We start from the raw sequence: 22,435 nt of genomic DNA, 5'->3' as shown, positions 1-22,435 counted from the left end.
TTTATATGGAGCAAAGAACCCAGAACATATTCACATCTTGTTTTAATCATGAAAAAAGCTTAAGATAACTTAATGTTGTATTTGCTGATGTATCTCACTGTTATACAGCCTTTTAATGCTGGAAACTACAGTTTATAATCCAGTCACTCTCCTGCACCAAACTCCATAGAGAAAATCTGCGTTTTTACCTTGTGGTGACAAAGCAGCTCCTGGTAGACTGCTGACTTGTTTGGTAACTTTATGTCACTTAGGTGAATCCAGACTAATAATTTCATACACAGAAGTCACAAGATAACACATTTGAACTCTCTAAAGGAGACAACAGTAGCTCAACAACTCCTGTGTGGTGTGATGTAAAATTGCTGATTTTCTCTATGGGCTTTGGTTCAGTTTGGTTCAGCAGCACCTGAACTCTCCTTTTAAGGATGTCACAGAGGACGTGTGTATAAATATGAACATGTGATAAGGATGTGATTGAGTTTAATCACTGATTAACTGTCCTCAGCGTGTCCGCATTCTTCAAACGGAAAGAATAAAGACCCGCACACAAGTCTTCGCTCCTGTAAGTGACCCCCCCCCCCCCACGATAAACCCATGTCTTCTCTGGTTATTGTTTGATGTAAACAGAGTTTTGTCGAATCAGCCTCTGGATCAGTGGGCTTAGGACAGATCAGGCCGCCCTGGGTCACTCAGCCGTCAAATTTAATCCCAACTTCAGGCCAAAAGACGCCGATAACGACACAAAAAAACACCTTTACAAGTTTTAGACAGATTTCTTCCTTCTCGCAGCAGCAGATACAGTATTTAGTCTGAGGGTAAACAAAGATTTATGGAGCGCCGCAAGTCCTGGCCCGGATTTAAATTCAATAAATAAAACATGGCATGTCTTTACTTAGAGATGTGGACCGGGCCTTTCACTCCATAAAACCCCAGCAGCTACATCAGTGACACTGCACGCCAGGACAGTAAAACCTTTTTCCCTCTGCTGCATGCCAGTGGGCATTACAGTAGGTTATCGAGTGCAGGGTTTCTGAGAAACACAAGGTTACCAGGACAGTGTGTTTGCATGTGTGTGTGTGTGTGTGTTTGTATCACGTGATCTTCTTCTCTTTTTCTGTCACCGCCGTCATTGTCTGGAAACGTGCCCAAAGCAAACAAACACTCAGTGTGGACCGCAAAGTATGCACGGCTTAAGAAAACGAATGGAGGGAAGTAATGGAGAGGATGTGGATTATGAGGATGAGGAGGGGAAGACTACACACACACACACACATTCCACTCCTCCTCCTCCTTCTGTGTGTGTGTGTGTGTGTTTGGATCCTGTTAATCAAGGCGATGTCTTGTAAAATTCCTCCAAGATATAAAAAACGGATCAGGGATCGTTTTACATCACCAAGGTTTCCAGGAAGATTTAATAGTAATACAATGTCTTGGCCAGCAGATGGCAGCAATGATCCACTACATGGATTAAGATTAATCAGCTCCATGAAAGTGCTTTTTCTTTTATTGCACCGAAACATTCTATTTCTAAGTTATATAATCTTAACCCTTTAACACCGAGCTTACTGCAGGCTACACTTTGCTGATGTGGTTATTACGGTGATTTCACTCGCACTGTTGCAGGAAGCCGTTTTGGCCTGTTTTTGGACATTTGAGACAAAAACCTGAAACAAATGTTATTTTAAATAGGTTTTATACTGTTCAAATTCCAAATTTAACACGGAAATTCTGGTGTTGGTCTACGACGACAGTGTTTTTTCAAAATAAAACTTTAGTAAATTGTAACTTTAATGGTAAAAATAATCCAAAAAAAAAGTCCAGATGGACACGATTAAGTGATTATTAATCAATTACTAAAGTAATCAATAACTATTTTGATAATCGATGAATCGGTTTGAAGCTTTTTTCATGATTAAAACCAGATTTCTGATTGTTTTCAGCTTCTTAAATGTGAATATTTTCTAGTTTCTTTGCTCCATATAACAAAGAAATCTTTAAAGTTAATCATTTTGGTTTGTGGACAAAACGAGACATTCGATATCATCATCATTTCCAGGTTTGACAAACACTGATCAGAGTTTTAAAACATTTTATGGACCAAACGATTACTCGATTAATAAATGCAGCTCTGCTTCCAACTTCTGATTGTAACTGTGTTCTAGTTTTACTTTTGTTTACATTTTCAGATTTCATTTTAAGTTATTAAATCAATGTATGTCTTTGATTACCTTTGTTTGTCTGTGTTGTTAATGCATTCTATCCTCTTTTGTTTCTCTGTGTGTTTTAATTCAGTATCACTGTCTACGCCATAAAGGTTGTGTGTATGTAAAATCAAAGCTCGACAAAAAAAATATCATTAAATTAAAAACAGGCCTCATATTCTACTCTCACTTTAAAAACAAATCTTATTTATATGATTAAAAAGTTTGGTTTCTCAATTTAATCAGCTCTCGATTTCAAAAATGAATAAACATTCACTGCAGCTGTGACACAAACGCTCCGATAGATTTGTTTTTCCCTGATAAAGCAGAAAGCAGCGCTCGTCTGCGGCTGAAACCCCAGACGTCTGAAAACAAGAACACAATCCTGGCGAGCAAACCCAGAGGGATCGGAGCCATTCATTTAATCATTCATTCATTCATTCACCTGAAATAGATCTCTGAATCCATGACCTTGAACGAACATCCAGGACTGTAACGCAACCCCCTACACGTTAACGTCTACAGACCACAATCACTCCAGGTCACATACATGAGGTGGAGATAACATGTTACGTGTTATTACTGTTACACGGCAAAGCCATTACTGGTACTGCAGCAGAAACACGCTCCGGTGCGGGTCAAGTTGCCCCCCCCAGTGGGTGATAATCTGTATCAGTAAATGGGTGAGATCATATGAAATGATGTAATCCCCATGTGTGTTACAGTGTGTGAGTGCTGTAATCTTCATTTGCTTTGTTCCGGTTCCTCGTGGTTTAGTCTGACCATAAAGGGACTGAAGAGAGGAGACGGAATCATCTCTGACCTTAAAAGTGACTCTCATCAAACTTTTATCTACCCGTGATTGTTGCCTACACAAAAACGCTGAGTCATACCAGGTCCTATTTTATTTTTTCATCAATCTTCCATCATAAAGAGTTTTCTTGATGGGTGGGCCATGTTTCACAATAAGAGGAGATGTAACCAGTAAACTGTCGTAAAGTAAAAGTTACAAATACAAAGTCCTGATTATTAAACTCAAAAGTATCTTCAAACTCTCGTCAAACACTCGTGAGACTTCTATCTTACTGCCGTGTTACTTTATAATAATGATACTATAATATAATAAAAGGGTTAAGTCAAAATTACCACTTTCTCACTTTTCTATTAAATAACTCAATGGCTTTGAACGTGTTAACAATAAAAATAAAACTAATATACAAACGATGTATCCAAAATGTGTTCAAATGTGTTGGAATCTCTATCACCCCCTTGTGGACTTCAGAGTAATTACCAAAACAGAGCAGTCTCTATGACCTAGTTTACTCTAGGCCGCTCTCTCTCTCTCTATTTCTGTCTTTTAACGTTATGTTCATACTGCGTCCAGGAAACTTGGAGCTGCTTGGGGAAAGAAACAGCAGAAGCAGCGGTGATTGGTACATGTAGTTCAGGGTAGATTGGCCTAATCTGCTTTGTGTGAACACACACTACAGCGTTAACTCTATTTTCTCTGTTTTCTTCAGGGTGTGGCTCCTTCTGCAGAAGAACAGCTGGATCAAAAACAACGCTCACTTAAAGCACACAGCACGGAGGTCAGCTGTGAAACACAAGAGAGCTGTCAGACTCACAGGGAGCCGCGGCTCAGCAGCAGCAACTGTGTCGTAAACACACTGCTGCCGCTGCATGGCGTGTGTGTGTGTGTGTGTGTGTGTCTGTATCCACTGTGACCAATTAAGAGACGGTTTCCCCTCACTGTGGGACTCTGACTCTGACAAATACACAGCAGGGGGAAAAAGACAACTTAATTAACTGAACTGAAATCGGCTTCGATGTGATGGATTTTCAGGGGGGAGAGAGCGTTTGAATGAATGAATGAATGAATGAATGAAGTAAAAAGTAAATAAAAACTGGTCAGAAAAGGCAAATATTGAACATACTTGTTAAATATTATATAAATAAAACCTATTCTTTAAATTATTATTAAATTTATTATTATTAAATTATTTAAAACCTCAATTTTCATTCCATGGGGAATAAAACTATGTACTTTAAAGTTAAGTTGTTAACCATAAAAGGGCCAGAAAATGTGCGTTTGCCCATTTTTCCAGAATAACTTAGTAGTTATTTACAATTTACTGCATGTTAAACACCACATGACTCTCGCTTAGATCCCGTGTCACCCGGTGACATTCCCATGCTGCACACAGGAAGTGATTTGTTTCAAGACAGACAGAAAGAACACCTATAGAAGTGTCCACAAAAAAGCTTTTAAAGTGGATTCTACTGATCAAAAACCTGCTCGGTAAGTATGCAAAACACTGTAGTTGTACACGAACACCTGATTCTGCGTGTTAAATTTGAAATTTGAACAGTGTAAAACATATATATAATAAAACTTTATGAGTCTAAATGTCCAAAAACAGGCCAAAAAATGGAAACTATGTACCAACTTTTTCCTGAAGACAAAGACACTGATTTGCTGGATTCCTGCAACAGCGCAAGTGAAATTACCGTAATAACCACATGTTGTCTTTGACGTGCAACTTCTCAGCGTTCAGATAGCACAAACCGATGCGTAATTACAATAACGCAAAGTGCGCTGGTGCAAACGTGTCGCCTGCGATACACTTGGTGTTAAAGGGTTAAATTGTAAATTTTAGACATTTCCTTCCAGCACATGTATAAAATAAAGTTGCGATTAATATTTCTCTTGGAAACGGCTACTGTTCCGATTTAAAATAAAAACAAAAAGGCAATAAAAATAGTTAGAAAGGCCGAGTGGATCATAACACTTTGTCATCTTTAAAAACGACAGGACAGCTGACAAGGTTATGAATGATAGCTGTAATTACAGGGAATAAAATCCGCCTCAAAACCAGCTTCCACACACACGGGGAGAATGTGGAGGCGAATGCTCACGGCGGGGCTCAGGGAACGCTCGTCAAAGTGGTTCTGAGCCGTCGCAGGAGCCTGGCCAGGGGCTAAATGCCAGGGGCAAACGCCTGTGTAACACAGTAACTGCTGTTATGTTCCGCTTTGTGCTGAACAAATGCCACTGACTCGCAAAGACCCCTGACACTCTGAGCAGTCAGCTAGAAATCCAGAGCACTGGACGGCAGCCTATTGTTGTCTTGTCCATCACTTGTGTTCTTTCTTTTCTCACTCCGTCTATGCACCGTCACTCTGCAGCTACTTTAGTACACATGGAACACATGACACCGGGTAAAGGTTGAACATGGTCTAACTGGGGCTGCAACTAGCTATTCTACTTTTACATAATTGATATACATGTATTTGTTTGGTCCAGAAAATGTCATAAAATGTTGAAAGATGTTTCTCAAATGCCGTGTTCTCTCCACAAACTAACATTTTAATGATTTCTGTGTCATATGGGGCAAAGAAAGAGGCTGAAAGATGACCAAAAACCCTCCTATTGTCTTTTGTTATTGTCATTGTTACGAACGGGTCAATGGATATTCCCAAGAGATTTGTTTGATAAAAAAAAAATATCACAACTTCATTTTTTGCACATCAAATGAATGTTTTTAACAGGTCCTTGTGCTGCTGTAACATCATTTTAACAAATCATTGTTAAAACTCTGGCAGTGGCTATAAATAAATCCACATATGTGCGCTGATAAGTGTCAAACAGCAGGTCAGAGGACATCAGCGGATGAGATGGTCTCTATCCCGTCCTGAGGACACACTGTCCTCGTGCAGCTGCAGGAATGTGACCACATGCTTCTTCAAACCACCTCAAAATGAGTCTTTTTGTGATAAGATCAGAAGAAGAAGAACTGAGGAGCGTTCAGACATGTTCTCTGTGCAATCTGTGATCTTTTAACACGTCTCCAAGCCTAAATGTAGAGAACTGCTGCCGTCCCTGCTGGAAAAACTATGCTGGTTTGGTACTGGTTTTATGCTGGTCCATGCTGGTCCAGCATAATGATGCTGGTTTTTCTAGCAGGGATATGACTGGCTGACAACAGGCTAGATAACAGGTGTACCTAATATAATGACCCATAAGTGTAGTCTTCCTTGTCTCACTGCTTCATCCATGTATCTACATCTGTCTCAGCCTCTGTAACTTGTCGTCACTGGCTTCTTACTTCCTCCTCACTTCATCACCCAGTGAGTGAGTGAAGTGTCATGTGATACCCCTGTGCGTGTTCTTCCGGACCCCAGGCCTTTCATTCTCTTGTTTCCACAGCAACAACAATACACAGAGTACACAAGCAATTCCTTCAGGAAACAGAGGCAGAGGTCGGAGGGTTTTTGTTTTTTATGAAACAGACATAAGGGTGCGTTGGATTAATTGCCTGGAGCCTGAAGCCCTTTTCCCCCCTTTCTGCTTGTTGCTCAGTCACAGTTATGCTAAATGTTTGCAAGGAAATGAAAACTAATTTGTGGAGTTAATTGGTTAAAACAATAGATAAACAAAAAGAGGAAATTAAGCTTCAGGCCCAGAGTAATAAGAAACATTTGCATATGTATGTTTTTTAAAATAATGAATTCATGCATAACAATGGTAATTGTGTCTTACTTGGCTTTGGCGTCAGCGTCCTCATGACCTTTATTGGACACGTCCTCCAAACCTCCAATCAAGTGCTTGAATGAACTGCAAAAAAAACAACAATGTTAAACGTTAACACGGCACACAATCAAAGTGTTTACAGATTATTTAAAGGTGCAGTGTGTCACTTATGAATGTAAAGAAATGTCTGTGTTCACACAATCACATAAATAAGACCCGTGTCACCTATAGTGACATTCCCATGCTGCACACAGGAAGTGATTTGTTTCATGTGAAGACAGACCTGGAAGTCTTTTAAAGTGCTCAAAACCCTGTGCTGCTGCTGTATACACACAAATGCTCCATCAGTCATGTCTGATAGTTTTGCTTGACATGAATTACTAACCATACAACTCATTTTATATTGTTTCTGTTCATGAAGATCAAACAGAAGTTGAATAATAACATCGACAACAACAACAACAACAAACAATCACTAAAAGTTACGTACTACTGCTTTACTTTGTTCGAGAATGCCCCATTATAGGGGATAATACACTCTAAATCACAAAGATTGTGAACTGCAAGTGATCGTGTGTCTATGAAGCTGGTGCAATAAAACTTGAAAACACTGCCAGACATTATTAAATATTCATCTGCTTTTAGAGATGAGCCTTTCGAAATCACCGGGAACATACGAGAGGACGGAGCTGCCCTGAGGCGTGAAACGGTGAGAGCAGACAGACTGAGAGTGGGATTGTTAGAGACAAAAGCAGCCGTGCGTTCATTCATTCATTTATACATACTGTCAAAAAAAGGAGGTATTTTCTGGTTACATGACATCGATAAATCCAATTCATCTAAAAGTGACTGTGGGGTAAACGGAAGCCAAACAAAGATAATGAAGTGAAGTCGACTGCAGAGTAATAAGTCACATAAATGAGCGCGTTTGCGGAAATTAAACTCTCCAAAGTTGCTCTTGTGGCGCGGCGTGCTACATTAAAAATAACAACTCAGCTCTGGCTCATTTCTCGTGACCAAAATGGCTGCTGGGGAAAAAAAACACAAACAAGTTTTCCTGCGTCAAGCTGTCAAAGCAGAAGATGCAATACATGTGGTGTTTCCTCCTGTGGAGACCATAATGCCTGTGAGCAGGAACTGTTAGCGGGGTGGAGCTTTTCTTTAAACGTTTAGCCGCTCGTGGCGTCTTAATCGCACTGAGCCGGCGACTCCCAGCCGCTTGTGTTTTTTTTCCTCCCTGTCTTTTCCCTGTCTGTCTCCGTCTCCTCCAGCGCTGCTCTATATTTATCCGCTCGACACATCGTACATGCACGGACACGAAAACGCACAAATGCACACAGACAAATGTCGAGTGTTTTAGCGTCTGCCCCCTCCTGGCCGGGCACAAATATTGTATAATGAACTGGTTTGCTGGGCTGTGACCGGATCAGCTGCTATGAAAGGCACAATGGATGAAAGCAGTAATCTCACTCACTCACTCACTCATGCTAAGGATGGCTCATTTGTGCTTGCTGTGTTCCCTGAGGCCGGAGGGAGGCCCTGAGTAAACTGATACCATCTCCTCCTCCCACTGCTCTGGACGTCTGTCACTATACTCTCACCACACGACTTCATGCTGGAGAAAAGAGATGCTCAGAGGCTTGTTTTCCCCCTCACGGCGTCCTGATATGAACCCGTTTGGGTTGTTTTCTTTGGACTAAATGATCCGACCAGAACATCATAAAACACTGAATTAAATAAAGGTTTTAATCACAGAGTTTTTGCAGATATCTACGGAAGAGTATTAGGGCCGTGTTAAAAGAAAAAAAATTGAAAGAAAGAAAAAATTAAACATCAGAAGTCTGAGATTAAAGTCAGAATTCTGATTTTAATCTCAGACTTCGTACCATAATTCTCAGATTAAAGTCACGATTCTGAGATAAAAGAAAAAGTCAGAATTCTGAGATTAAAGAAAAAGTCAGAATTCTGAGATTAAAGTCAGAATAATGAGATTAAAATCAGAATTCTGAGAAAACAGTCACAATTATGAGTTTAATCTGAGAATTCAGAGATTAAATAAAATCAGAATTCTCTGATTAAAGAAATAGTCAGAATTCTGAGAAAAAGTCACAATTCTCAATAGTCTTTAATCTCAGAATTCATGCTGTTTTATTCTTTTTTCTTTCTTTCAATCTTTTTTTTTACATGTGGCCCTAATACTCTTCCGTAGATGTCTGATACGCTGATTTCCAAAATTTTTCATACTCATGTCACAGCAGATAAACATTTTCTTCATTGTGTAAAAGTATATAAACATTAAAAAAAAAGAACAAAAGAAAAGAAGATAAAAAGAAGTCAAGGAGGCAGCAGACTATTGAGTCTACTCTAATTCCTGATATTCTTCATATCAGGGGATCTTGGCGTATATTGTGCCGATAATATCATACATGCCTATTTTTAGTGCTGCAACTAACAATTATTTCTCAATATACACACTCATTTGGTTGATTGGTGTTTACAAAAGCTTCGAAATGAAGATGTTCTCCGATGTCTTGTTTTTAGTTTTAATGATTTCTTTGTTATTTGGAGCAAAGAAAACATAAAATATTCACATATAAGAAGCAGGAACAATCTCAGAAATGATTAATGTTTATTTCTTGTTCGTTGCACCTGAATATTTCTTAATAACACATTATGTTTTTCAAATGGCTGGTTATGGGTAGTTTGTAATGCATCAGAACAAATGTGTCATGAACAGTTTAGTAGTTTAAAAGATACAAGACGACTGTATCGGTAAATATGAAACGTTGTGGGATCAGTGCAGGTACGGGACACAAAGGATATGGTATGAAACCATTAACAGGGTAAAGTGTGACACTGGAGTGTACATTTATGCTCTCTCATAATCGTCTGAGAGAAAAAAAATCTGCATGAATCTAAATTCTTCTCTGAAGCGTAGGAACATGTTTCACACCTGCCTTCCACGCAGCACTTCACAGACCAAATGTGGATGTTAAACTCTTTCTTCTGTGTCTCAGTGTCTGAGAAATATTTACATGATGACGTGACTGCTCTGCGATTTTCATAAGCATCCATTAAAGGAGCGTCTATGGGAATGTTTTTCCCCAAAAATGACGTTTCTTTCATTCCCACTCTGCACCTGATGCCTGTCCTTCTGTTATCAATCATTTTGCTTACATTAGCGACTAAAAGCCGCTGGTGATAAAGTTGTAAACGCTCTAAATTATTCAGGGATTTCATTTGTAAGAGGAAGGAGGAGGAGGAGGAGGAGGAGGAGTGTGTTGCTGTAGTCTCGGCACAACTACTAGACAAATAAATAAATAAGTAAATGCAGCAGTTACATTTTCACAAAAGCACTCTGTTTTCTCTGTCTTTTATTTCAGTTTGGAAATGTAAAGTACACTAAGTGGTCGAGATGGATTCACGATGTTTCATTAAAGGTGGCACAAAACAAACCTTGTCTGACAATGAAGAGCAAATACTGGAATTCTAGGCCGCGTGTGACACACGTTCATTCATTCATTTACTCAGATTTGATTGATACTCACTCTCTGTCGATGACTAAACAGGTCACTGCCTCTGCTGCAATCACGTTGGCCGTCCTGATGTCCTCCCTGTAGAGAAACAAATACAGAAAATCAGGCAAAAAATAGACAAAAATATCATCGTTATCAGTCATTTTAAACTATATCGTGAAATAAAACCATTTACTCCACAAATGTCAACATTCAACGTAATTGTTGCATTTACTCTTTATCACATTTGACATCAAGTTCGTCTTCGTCCTCAGACGAGTCGCCCCAGTCGCACGAATCCTCCGAGTCCGTGTCCCAGGTGTTCATCTTTCACTGTGAGCGAGTTTCCGCAGCGGCCAAGCTCTAACTCTGTGACTCCGGCACAGAACCGGGGGCAACCGTCCAACAAAGGACACCACTGTGGCACTGTGGTGTTATCCACTTTAACGCAGACTCCCGTATTACTAAAAGAGCAGCGGAGGCTCTTTGGGTGACGCCCCATATGCAGATGAATTAGATTTATATGAACTAAACAAAAAAAACAAAAACGAGTCGCTTTATTGCAGCTGAAGTGCGACCGACATCGCCGTCTGTGTGATCTGAGCTCAGACATATGTGTGTAAGGCTATTTCAATGAGCTGAGGTGACAATTCCGCCTCATGCCAGGTCAACTCCCTCCTGCCATCCCATGCGAAAACCCCTCTCCTCACCACACACACACACCACAGCCTCACTCTTTCTGCTGACCCTTTTGAGTAAAGGCCACAGCTGGTGGGGGAACAACACATTTTGAAAGGTGAGGATGACAGAGGAGGAGAGAGCAGTGTCAGATGTATTAACAGATGACTGTTGGACTCCTCTATAGCTACTACAACACACACACACACACACATGCAGTATTTCATCCACCGCTGATCAGCTTGCGTCAGCGCTCTTAGCACAACATTCTGGCAAACGCCGCTCCACCTGTTCCTCTGTTTGCTCACAACAGCGTTCAATACCATTTACATGGATACACATATAGAGGGTTATTAATAACCGGGTTAATGGGTGTAAGAACAACGCGCGTCCTCCTCTGAAAGAATGAAGACAATGCGGCGCATCATCGCTGTGACTGTGCAAGGTGTGATAATTAGTTTTGGGGGAACGAGAGTCTCGACGAGTGACCCTCGGAGGGAATGAGCGGCTCGTTACACGAGTCTCTTTCAATGTGTGACTAGTTAGTTTGAAGCAAAGGTTTGAGATTTTTTAATTATATCATATTTAAAACAACCACAGCTGTCCAAATAGGCTTAAAATACAAGGTAAACAAGTTTGTTCAAATACAATTGGTGTAAAATCGCCAAATAGAGAACGTTCAATCCAAAATGGTGGCCTTCCTGTTGGGTCTAGAGCATCTTTTTTGACCGTGCTGACCTAATGAACACATGTACCAAGTTTTGTTAATTTACTGTACGTTAAACCTGCTGCTCCGGCTAACCAGTTTTTGGGGGCGGAGCAGTTATTTGCCCCTCCCATTTTCAATTTTCAACGCACGTTCACTCCGTGAGTTTTGGGGCATGGGACAGCCCTCAAAAACGCAGAAGAAGAAGAACTCCTTCAGTTTCAATATAAAATACACACCTTGTGTTCCGACCCCAATTAATATAAAATATATAAAACCAGAATGAAATAGAAAAATACTTGCCTTCAAATACGTTGATAGGATAGTTCAATTTGGATTTGGTTGTGTGTATAATAATAAATATATTTTTTGTCACCATTGCGTTTTCTCACTGAAAACTGAAGTTTGCGTTGCTTTATAAACCGCTCTCCCCCTGCACCAAACCCCATAGGGAAAACAGGTGATTTTACGTCACAGCACACAGGAGTTGATCTAATCCAAGCAGCAGTGGAGCAGTGGCTCATCTGTCCTCTGTGAGCTAAAATCGGTGATATTCTCTTTGGACTTTGGTGTGGGAGAGTATGTGGTTCACAAACTCAAGTTTGCGGTCAGAAAAGGCTGCGCAGCATCGAGACAAAGCGGCCACACAGCTGTAGATAATGATATGATGATAAGATATGAGAAGAGAGGACATTATTATTAAAATATTCAGAAGCTGAACAGCAAGCCATCTTGCACTGTTAGTGGCTGATGAGCTGCAAATACTTGTCATTTGCCAGCTGTGGATTTGCCAGCGACAATGTGCCAGCTGTGGAGTCACATTAGAAAATCAGCCACACTGCGACAAACGCACCAACCTGTCCATCAAAGTCACAACAAATTCAAGGGGAAAAATTGTCATGAAACATCTTAAACTTTATTTTTTACAGCTCGTACTCGTCATTTGTCTCATTTCCCGTTGATGAGTTCCGCCTAATGTGACACCCGCAATCTGTCACATGCATTAATTGTCAATTTTGTCTCATGAGGGCGACGCAAACAGTCTTAAGGACATTTACTAACCATGGTGATACAACCAAAACCACACAACACGTCACGTCACAGGCCGCGCCGCACAGAAATAGTGTTTACATAAGCACGAATCATCCTTAAGAGGCCTGAAGGATTTCCTATCGTGGAGCAGCTCGTTACACCTGTCGCCCGGCTGCTCGACTGCAGCTGAGGAAAACAACTTTGCGTCGACGCTGGAGACGTTCTATATGAAACGCAATCGCTTAACAATATCTGTCGGGGTGATTCATGTGCAAGCAGTCAAGTGGTGTGAGCCAAAGAGGGTTTCTGCACTCGTTAATTGCACCACAAAGAGAAAAGGATTGGAAAACACGCACGCACGCAATTCAAGTACAGATGCATTTAATAGCAGCTGCACGCTGTGTGTGGAATGTCCTCTGGACTCACACAGGAGTATGCCTGTGGTGTTGATTTCCAGTAGATGGTTGAAATGAACCTGGTAATTGGACAGGGATCTCGTGTCCTAGGATGGGGGGTTATGAAAATAACACACAGAGGATTGAAGGCTGAATTGTTGGGAGCAGTAGCTGTGAAGTGCAGTAAAAGGGAAGAAAAAGCCGGGGTCACAACTGGGGCAAGAACAAGAAGAGGTGGTGGTTGTGTGGCTGTGATTTGTGCTTCACAGGTAAAGTGGCTGTGCCGTAGAGGGCAGCCTCACATTAAGACATGAATAGATCTATTTTCTATCATTCCAGGAAGCCTCAGTTCACGAAAAGTACAATTTTTTTTGATGATAAGCTCAAGCTTGTGAACAGAAAGGGTTCAACGGTATTTGTATGCTGCATCCTCTGTCAGGCAATACTATCATCAGCATTTACAGACACGGGCGGGGACAAGAAGTGTTTATCCCCGCCAAACAAACTACTGGTGCCACATGGGTTGATGTTTACCGTCCATTTGAACAACCTTCCATGTCACATTTATAACATAACTTGAGTGGAAAGTTTCTAAAAGCTCAGCTTTCATGAGTTTTTGCTAACATTTTCAAAAGTGGTGCAACCATAGAAGTTTATTTTTTGGTGGATGATACATCAATAATTTGTCATTTCTGTCATACAGACATTGCATTTCCTAATAATTAAATACCCACTTATTGGCTGGTATTCCTCTTGCTTACAGCAACCGAACACCATGTAAATTGAACAAAAACACAAGGGGTTTCATTGTAGTCTGTCATAAAATGGCCATGATATCCAACACCGGATCTTTAAACTACCTGGCGAGCAACGAGAGTCTGTAGAGTCTGCCAGTATTTGTTTGTCTTACATTTATCTCCTTCAACCAAACTTGGAAAATGTAAAAATAAATAAATTAAGTTGGGTTTCCTGTCGGAAAATTGGAGCAACCTCACAAACCCCTGTGCCAAAAGTGAAAAGAACAAAAGTGTCTTGTTTATTATCTGCCGTAAACATCTTCCTCTTCAATTTCTCTTCCCGTGGACATGTTGTTAAGACTGTGTGTGTGAGCACAATTCCATGCAGATGCAGAGTGTTGTTATCGACTGGCATTCCTAACAATGGTCAACCCGAGACGACCCGAGGGAGGTGACGTCGCTCCCAGGTCAGACTTCCAATGTAAATCCAAACCATAATAACTCTCAAGTCTCTGAAACGAGACCGTGAGTTGCTATGGATGCAGATTACATCTGAGATAAAGCTGAAGCGCTCATCTGAATGCAGATCTTTTTTATCTCAAAATATGCATGTTTCAAATAAAAACAGGGTGCAGCCCGAGAGACTCGTGTGTCTGACCACAGCGTCGGTGAGCTGTTGGAACACAGAGCTATTTAACACTTATTTTAACTTCAGTATTGCTTTAGTTTCAGTTTACGTCATCTGCATAGCTGGAAATCTTTGAAGGTGTGAGTGGATTTCACAGTTCCTGTTGAAGGAGGATAACTTCGCAGAGCTGTGAGCCGCTCCACACGTGTGAAAAGTGGGACCTGTGGCGACATGCCCACACTAACATGAGCCCTCACAGTCATTTATTAGAGGGCTGTTGTTGGTATGAAGCTGGCCTGACACTGACATCAATCTGTCAGCGACAGAACAATCTCTCAACTCTCTCCTCTGTAACACATAAACTTCTCTCTCACCAATAGATGCAAGGCATTTCAGAGACACTTAACGTTAACTTAATTGCCAAATCCCAGGGGTTGTGATGTCGACAGACTGCCGGCCACTGATTGGTCAGAGAGTGTCGTCATAAGAGCGACATCTGACACAAGAATCAAACTGAACAATGCTGAACTGTGGAGGTGGAAAGGTGGACAACCATTATTCAATAAGTTGACTCCCCTTTAGTGATTGTATATTGTGTGGCGGTGTCAAACTCATGTTTCCCCCTTTGTTTCACATTAATGAAGTATCTTTTCTTTTTTTTTTTACAAAACATATTATTAACAACCCAGAATTCTTTGAGGAAAAAACAAGAAACTGAAAAATATAGTTTCACAAATGATCCTGTGGGGCTGGATTGGACTCTCTAGTGGGCCGCAGGCTGTATGTTTGACACCCCTGGTATAGCGGTACAAGGACAGTCGTCCAGTTAAATGTGGCAATTTAGCTGTGTGAGGAAACATGGGCTAAATTCAGGGTTAAATGTGCACAAACATGTGATATTTATGTATTTAACCCTTAAGAAATTGGCTAAGCTACGCAAGAACTAATATTTGATATGTATATTTCAGGCTGAAGAAGTTTTAAAAAACAGACTCATTTAAAGTGGAAAAAAAATGAATATATAATGTTTTTACAGCAGTTTTTGGGGAGGAGGCATTTTCTGCCACTAGGAACAAATTAGTAAGTTTTTTTAAAGGAACAAACACACACACACACACACCTATCAAAGACTGGCTCTCATTAGCTCTAACAAACCATTATCACTGGCAGGAGAACAGACTGTGATTTGTAAATGTGTTTGTCCTCACAGATCAAAGGCAGCGTCTTCAGATGGACAAAGTAGCTTTTGAGTGGAGGGTGGGGGGGGCTATTGAGTTTCATGAACAGGGACACACACACACACACACACACACACATGCACAGATAACTTCTAATTAGAAAGATGGCCGCACACAGAAAGAAGAGCCCTCTGATCAAAAGGCCGGTCGGGTTCTAGGATGACCAGCATCTTCATTTAAATGTACGAGCGACACTCGACCATCAAAGGTGGAGGTGAAACGGGCATTTCTCGCTCAAGACGCTCGAACACAAAAGCTGCGTTCATGAAAACAATAATATGCTAAGGTGGAGGAGAGAGACAACACTTTGTTATGAAACAAAAGATGTGTGTTTCTTGATAAAAACAGAGCATGAGGAGACGTTTAAAACAGCACTTAAAATCCAGTTCAATTCAAATTATTCACTAGGATATATACTGTATATATATATATATACAGTATATATAATGTACTCCACTAGAAAACATCATAGAGTTCAAAACATTGATGAAAAATCAAAATCAAAATCACAATTGAAAAAAAAAACAAAAAAAAAACACAAATACGCAAAAAAACTACGATCTTCTTTTCTTGTGCTGCTTCTTGGTTAAAAAATTCCAGTAATTAAATATATTTTTTTTTATTCTGCAAAAAACAATAAAGATTGTCCATTAAAATATAATAAAATGATTTAATAATCATTCAATATTTCCAATAATTCCTTCAGCTCTACTAAAAAGTGTAATTGCTGTTCCCTGTGTAGTTTTTGTTCTTTGTCTATTTTAATGTTATTAACGTTGTCATAGTAACAGACTATATATTTGCCAGTCTGCTTTCAAAAAATATATTTTAATCTCAAGGGACTTTTTGGTTAAAACATATGTATACATAAATATATATGTATGTGTGTTAACTTTCAGTAGTGTATTATTTTAATACAAAAAGAATATATGTCAACACATACGTAGCACAGCTCTTTAATCCATTAAATTATAAATTATTAATCTGTGTCATGTTGTCATTCATCAACATCCCAGTTTTTACACGTCATCAAGTGAAAAAGAAAAACAGATTCAGATCCTGCATTAACTTAAATCCTCTATCACATTTTAAATCTTTTTAGGGGCTATTGTGTTTTTTTTTATTATGTGTTCCTGAGCTAAAACCTAAAAACCTAAAGGAGTTGATTTGAGGCTGTGTCGCCACAAGATGGCGACATCTCCATTACCATTCATGTTAGTGCTGGATCTTTTTTTTTCTTTTTAAAAAAAAAACCACAAAACATATTCTAGGGACCCCCTAATGTATAGTGTAATTTGTTAAGGAATCGTTCCACTAGGAAATAATCTATAATTCCATATGACATAATGATAATCCAGAAGATAGGACATGGCAGACATTCCAAAGCAATACATACTGTGATATAATGCTCTTGTATATCAATATAACAAAGGTTAAACATGTCAGATCACAAGTTTCTAAATGAAACCAGCCGTGAAAATAAGTGCAAATATTGATCCATGTGGAGTAAATCACGTTCCATTTTTAAATGGAGGAATTTGGACACTTTTCATGGACCACCTGGACGTGTGCCACCGGTCTCCAGATTGAGAACAAGCGCTATAAACTAATAAATGTTCCACCCTCCGTCTGTTTTAATAATAGATTATCTTCGGAGCTGCAGGATGAAGAAAATAAATAAATAAATAAAATAAAACAAATATAGCTTGAAGGCAGTGGCCTCTGAGGGCAGACAGGGAACATATAGAACATTTTTATGGCGGGTGAAATGCTCCTGCAGTGAATCAATTGATCCCTGCAGTTCCACCGCACACAGCCTGGTTCCTTCAAAACCTGCCCCGGTGCATCATCGTCATCATCATCACAGACAGAGAAATGTGTTCCTGGCACAGGTTTATACTCTGCTACAGGTGTTAGTGCCGGGGGGGCTGTTCATGCTTTACTAACATCTGCTTATTTATACAGGTTTTTTATCTCTTTTTCGCCATGAGCTGCAGAGACTGTGCTCAGAAACACACGAGGTGTTGAATTCATTTGTGCAGATAAAAGATTTCGATCGAGGGGAAGCGCAGTGGTGCTGTCTTAAATGTGATGTTACTCTAACAAGGAAAGAGAAAATAATTGAAAAAAATCATCATAATCAATCACGATCCACCGCAGCGTGGAGCATCTCTTGAAGTTCTACTTTACTTTGGGCTTCACAAATAACAAGGAAATACTTCATCTTGTGTCACATCAGCACCACCTTTAAGCCTCGTATCAGCGCTGTGAAACGATGCAGTGAAAGAAACTGAGTCTCTTGTGAAAGAGAAAGAATCACACAGACTTAGAGGAAATCCTCTCTTCTGTGGAGGAGGAAATGGCCGCTTGTGGTCGTCTGCTGGTTCCATCGGCAACGTTTCAAAGACGTGTTTTATAGTTTCTCAAGAAACAATTAGATGATTAAGATTTTGGACGCAGAAGAGGAGTGGAAGGCATCTCCTACGTTTTATGTGACGCCGTATGGCATTGCGATTTATTTTGGCTTGGACGGAATTAGCCGTCATATCATGTGGATGAAGGTATTATTACAATATTAAATGTAATCAATGTTTCTGTGTGTGTTTTCTCCAGGTTTTTCTCCAGCAAACACTCCCTTTCAACAGAAGAAGAAATCTCTGACAGAACCAGACTCAAAGATGTGCAGTCATCTGCCTAGACAGGTTGGGGTGAAATGAAAATGGGGAAGAGAGAGGGGGGAGAGAAAAGACAAGTTTCCTCTTCCTCGCTTCCTCCGACAACAGTTTCCTTTGCTTCTTTTTCGCCGGCTCTGCCATGACGGATGTCTAAAATAAGGCTATCACTGCCTTGAACTTATAGACGCTAACCTTGAAGCAATTTGTGTTTCTCCAGAGACCTGAGACTTCAGCCTGATTCTGAGCATTCTGGGTCAGCGGTCCCTGATCTTTTGTTAACAGACAGTAGGGGGCAGTGAATACAACCCCCCGCCCCCAATCTCCCTGCAACAAGACCTTTAACCATCGCACATACTCTGAAGCTGTTAAATTAGGGTAAAAATCTTTTAACTGTGGACTGTGGAAGGTGTGATTGTGAGTAAGTTGTGGTTTGTATCTTGGTCCTGTGATAAGTAAATGGATGGATGAATACATGAATGGGGTCTTGCCCTGAGAGTATGTGCTACCACATGTTAAATACAGAAACTCAGTCATTAAAAACATTATAAATGTATAAATTCCCCGGAGTTTCTTGTCAGCGTGACAAAGCCAAGTGCAAAATATAGAACTTAACATAACATAAACACTATCATTTGTGTCTTTTGTTTGTGGCAAACCCAGAGTTGGGGGGAAGAAGAGCACACACCTCAGAGTCAACGCTGTTATTTGTACTTTCTATAAAGAGTGTTAAAAACAAAATATCTCCATGGTTGAGTACTTGTGTTGTTTGGATTAACTCGGGGCTGCCAACTGTTCTGTTCTGTCTCGTCCTTCTTAATGAACTCAAAGTTACTGATGTATCAGTGTTGAAAATATTGTCCCGATCCCACAGGATTATTCTGGAGCGGCGACAGTAAATCGATTGACTGACTGTGTGTCCGCCGTTAAGCATTTACAAACATTTATAAAATCATCGCACGACGAGCGAGTGGTGGGAAAAGAAGAGACAGGTATGAGCTGGAGGCTGATGGATAGCAAATTAGAAAAGAACGATGTACGCTGTGTGTACGTGGAAGGATATTAGGGACACGGTTGTCAGTCAAAGTGAGTTGGCGGCAGGTGACAGTGACAGCAGCTGAAAAGAGGATTTAAATTGGAAGAGGCCGCGTTATTAGGAGCAATCTTACCCTTGCAGTGCTTTCTCTCCGAACCAGTCGCCTTTGCCGAGGCTGCGCAGGTAGACGGGCTCCCCGTTGGGTATATCTTCCCTCGTCACATTGACCTGGTGGACAAATATAAATGAGGGAAAGAGCGTGAGAGGGAGAAGAATGGAACAAAAGTGAAAGTATGAGAGCGTGACCATATGGAGAGTCGTGTGAGCACCGGTCAGGGCTGTCACGTTTGTCAAAATTCACTTTTATGTGATATGGGTCACACAGTGGAGTAGTGGTTTCGCTGTTGCCTTGCAGCTAAAAGACTCAGAACAAGGGTCTTTCTGCATGGAGTTTACATGTTCTCCTCATGTGTGCGTCGAATGTGAGAGTGAAAGATTGTTTGGGATTGGAACCAGCAGCCCCGCGACTGTGACAAGCCGTTACTGGAGCTAACAGCTAACAGGTGGGTCAGCATATTTGTTTGTTTCTTTGCCAAATACGATGAAGAACCCAAAATTGGAAGAACTTCCACTTTTCAAAATGGATCTAAAGCCAAAGTGCACTCACAGCACCCTCTGCTGGACCAAATGGTAAGCACTTCAGACACGCCGATGTGCTTTGAGGCTGTTTATTTTGAGCTCAAATTTGTTTTTGAGGTTTGAATTTGTACTTTCCCTCCCAGGTTCAAATGCATTTTGAACAGCCATAGTATCAAGGATGAAACTAGTGGCTCTTTTTCATTATAAAGTTCGAGCACTACTCAGCTCTATTCTGTTTATTTTGCTTTTCCATCACTAATAGTTCCTGGTACCTGGTGTTTTTTTTTGGTACCTGCTCTAGGGAGGTCTAAGCGAGCTGAGCCAATACTAAAATGTGATGTCAACAGACTGCCGGCCACTGAGTCATGAGCGCGACGTCCAACACAGGAATCAAAGCGAACAATGCCGAACTGTAGATCAGTTAAAAAGACTTGATCCTGAGAACTTTAATTAAATTTAATTAAAAAGTTAATCTGCAACAGCAAAGGAAATGTGTAAAATCTTTAACAGAGGAGTCTGGTGTATTTGGAGACAGCACTGCTGAAAGACGGTGATCGTGAACCTCTGTTCATGCAGGAAGTTCTGAACCATTCTGTGAACAAATCTTTTTAATGAACTGATTCTTTACCCGTCACTAGTTTATGTGTTTGTGTCGCGTATAAAACCACAAGCTCTAAAGGCCACTGAGGAGGTACGATGAAGTAATGGAAAACAACGTGACTGACACTCGAGTGTCGAGTGGAGCTGAAACATTAGAAAGGGATGACATTTCGTTTACAGAATAATTGACACCTAAATGATCGCTCAATATAGCGGGTTAAATATTAGACGCACGGGTGGGAGGAGTGACAGGTGTCCCACGCATGGTTAGTCTGTAACAAACACCTGACTGCCATCTCTGAGCGGCACCACTGACCACTTCATTAGCCAGGCGACGTGTGAGTGATGGCTCCGTACGTCACTGGACTTCACAGATCACAGCGACGACGACGGCGGCGGCTGCAGTCGTGAGAGAGATTTCTTTTTTAGAGGAAGTGAATAAAGATGGCGGCGGCTTCGCCTAATGAAGGATCTTGTCAATCCATTAGTCAGTTCTGCAAACATGCAGCAGCATATTCAGCAGCAGCAGCAGCAGCATCAGCAGCAGCAGCACACTGTACTCCTGTCTCCACCTGAGTGACAGCATAATTATTTACTGTCTTGTGTGTGGGAGCAGGTGGAGGAACAGGAGAGGGCGGAGGAGGAGAAAAGACTTGCTGGAGGTAAGACTGTGTGTGTCTGTGTTATCAGAAGACCAGATTTGGTGGAATGTCCTCTAGACAGAGTGCGCTGTCTGCAGCCTGCAGTGTGACATGTGGAAATAGCCGAGCGATAAGGTCACAAGTGAATCTCTGTGTGTGTGTGTCCATGCACACTAAGTGTCAAGTGAACCCACTCCATGTCTACGCCTCTCCTTCATCGGTCAGCATGACTCATGGCAGTTACCTGCTCAGTCTGTCAGTCATCTCACCTTTAATAAATTGTGGATTGGTGTGATTTTTTTTTTAATTTTAATGTTTTTTATGAAGTGGTTTTGTTTCACAGTCTGGACATTTTCTGGAAAGTGTCCTCAGGGGCTGGTCCTGTATGTCGGAATGCAAATGTCTGCAAAAAAACTAAAAATCACCTGAACTTCTCCTGCCAGCTCCCTCAGGCCTGCTTCAAATACACAGTAAAAATGTGCAGTGTTAATGTAAGAGACAATTTAACAGCTGTTCAGTTTAGGACCAAATCCACAATGGATTCATGTTAACCCTTTAACAGCGAGCGTATCGCCGGCGACACGTTTGCGTTACTTTAATTACGCGACCTTTTGAGCTACCGGAAAAAGTTTCTGAAAGCTGAGAAGTGGTTATTATTATTATTATATTATATTATTATTTTATTACGGTAATTTCACTCACGCTGTTGCAGGAAGCCTGTGAATCAGCATCTTTGTCAGCAGAGAGGAGAGTTTGAAACATAGTTTCCTGTTTTTTTTGCCTGTTTTTGGACATTGAGGCAAAGACTCAAACAAAAGTTACTTTAAATTGGTTTTATACTGTTCAAATGTCAAATTTAACACACAAAAACCTGGTGTTCATGTACAACTATAATAAAAAGTTTAGTTTTTCTTCATTTTAAATTGTTAATACACTATTTTAACATGCAGTAAACTGTAAAGATAGGGCTCACAGGACATTTTCTGGCCCTTTTATGGTTAAAATAAGCATAAAAAAAGTCCAGACAGACATTTTGATGATTAAATGTTAAAGGGTTCAATTTAACTTGTTTAGTATTAAGATAACACTCTACAAATACACTCTGAAATAGTTTTAAAATGAACAATTTACACATTGAATCAACACCAAAAGAGTTCAATTAAACACTATTTTCAAAGTGTATATG

The 22,435-nt window shown here is 40.5% G+C and overlaps 1 protein-coding gene across 5 annotated transcripts in view; it reads right to left on the bottom strand.

Annotated features, from left to right (window-relative positions):
* The window catches only part of LOC131474277 (cGMP-dependent protein kinase 1), a 149,657-nt gene that overhangs the window by 26,248 nt on the left and 100,974 nt on the right, over positions 1 to 22,435 (bottom strand). For 4 of the 5 annotated variants that reach the window (XM_058652058.1, XM_058652057.1, XM_058652059.1 and 1 more), the window contains exons 7-9: positions 19,503 to 19,597; positions 10,281 to 10,346; positions 6,742 to 6,816 (exon numbers count right to left, since the gene is read on the bottom strand). In XM_058652058.1, coding sequence (XP_058508041.1) covers positions 6,742 to 6,816; positions 10,281 to 10,346; positions 19,503 to 19,597 — 236 coding nt within the window. Of the gene's footprint in view, positions 1 to 6,741; positions 6,817 to 10,280; positions 10,347 to 10,482; positions 10,773 to 19,502; positions 19,598 to 22,435 lie in introns of those variants that run through there. The other variant, XM_058652061.1, reaches the window with a different exon arrangement.

The sequence above is a fragment of the Solea solea genome, chromosome 15 (assembly GCF_958295425.1).
Source record: "Solea solea chromosome 15, fSolSol10.1, whole genome shotgun sequence".
Lineage (NCBI taxonomy): Eukaryota > Metazoa > Chordata > Actinopteri > Pleuronectiformes > Soleidae > Solea > Solea solea.
The sequence above is the reverse complement of the archived record's forward strand: the minus strand, read 5'-3'. Positions and strand labels throughout refer to the sequence as shown.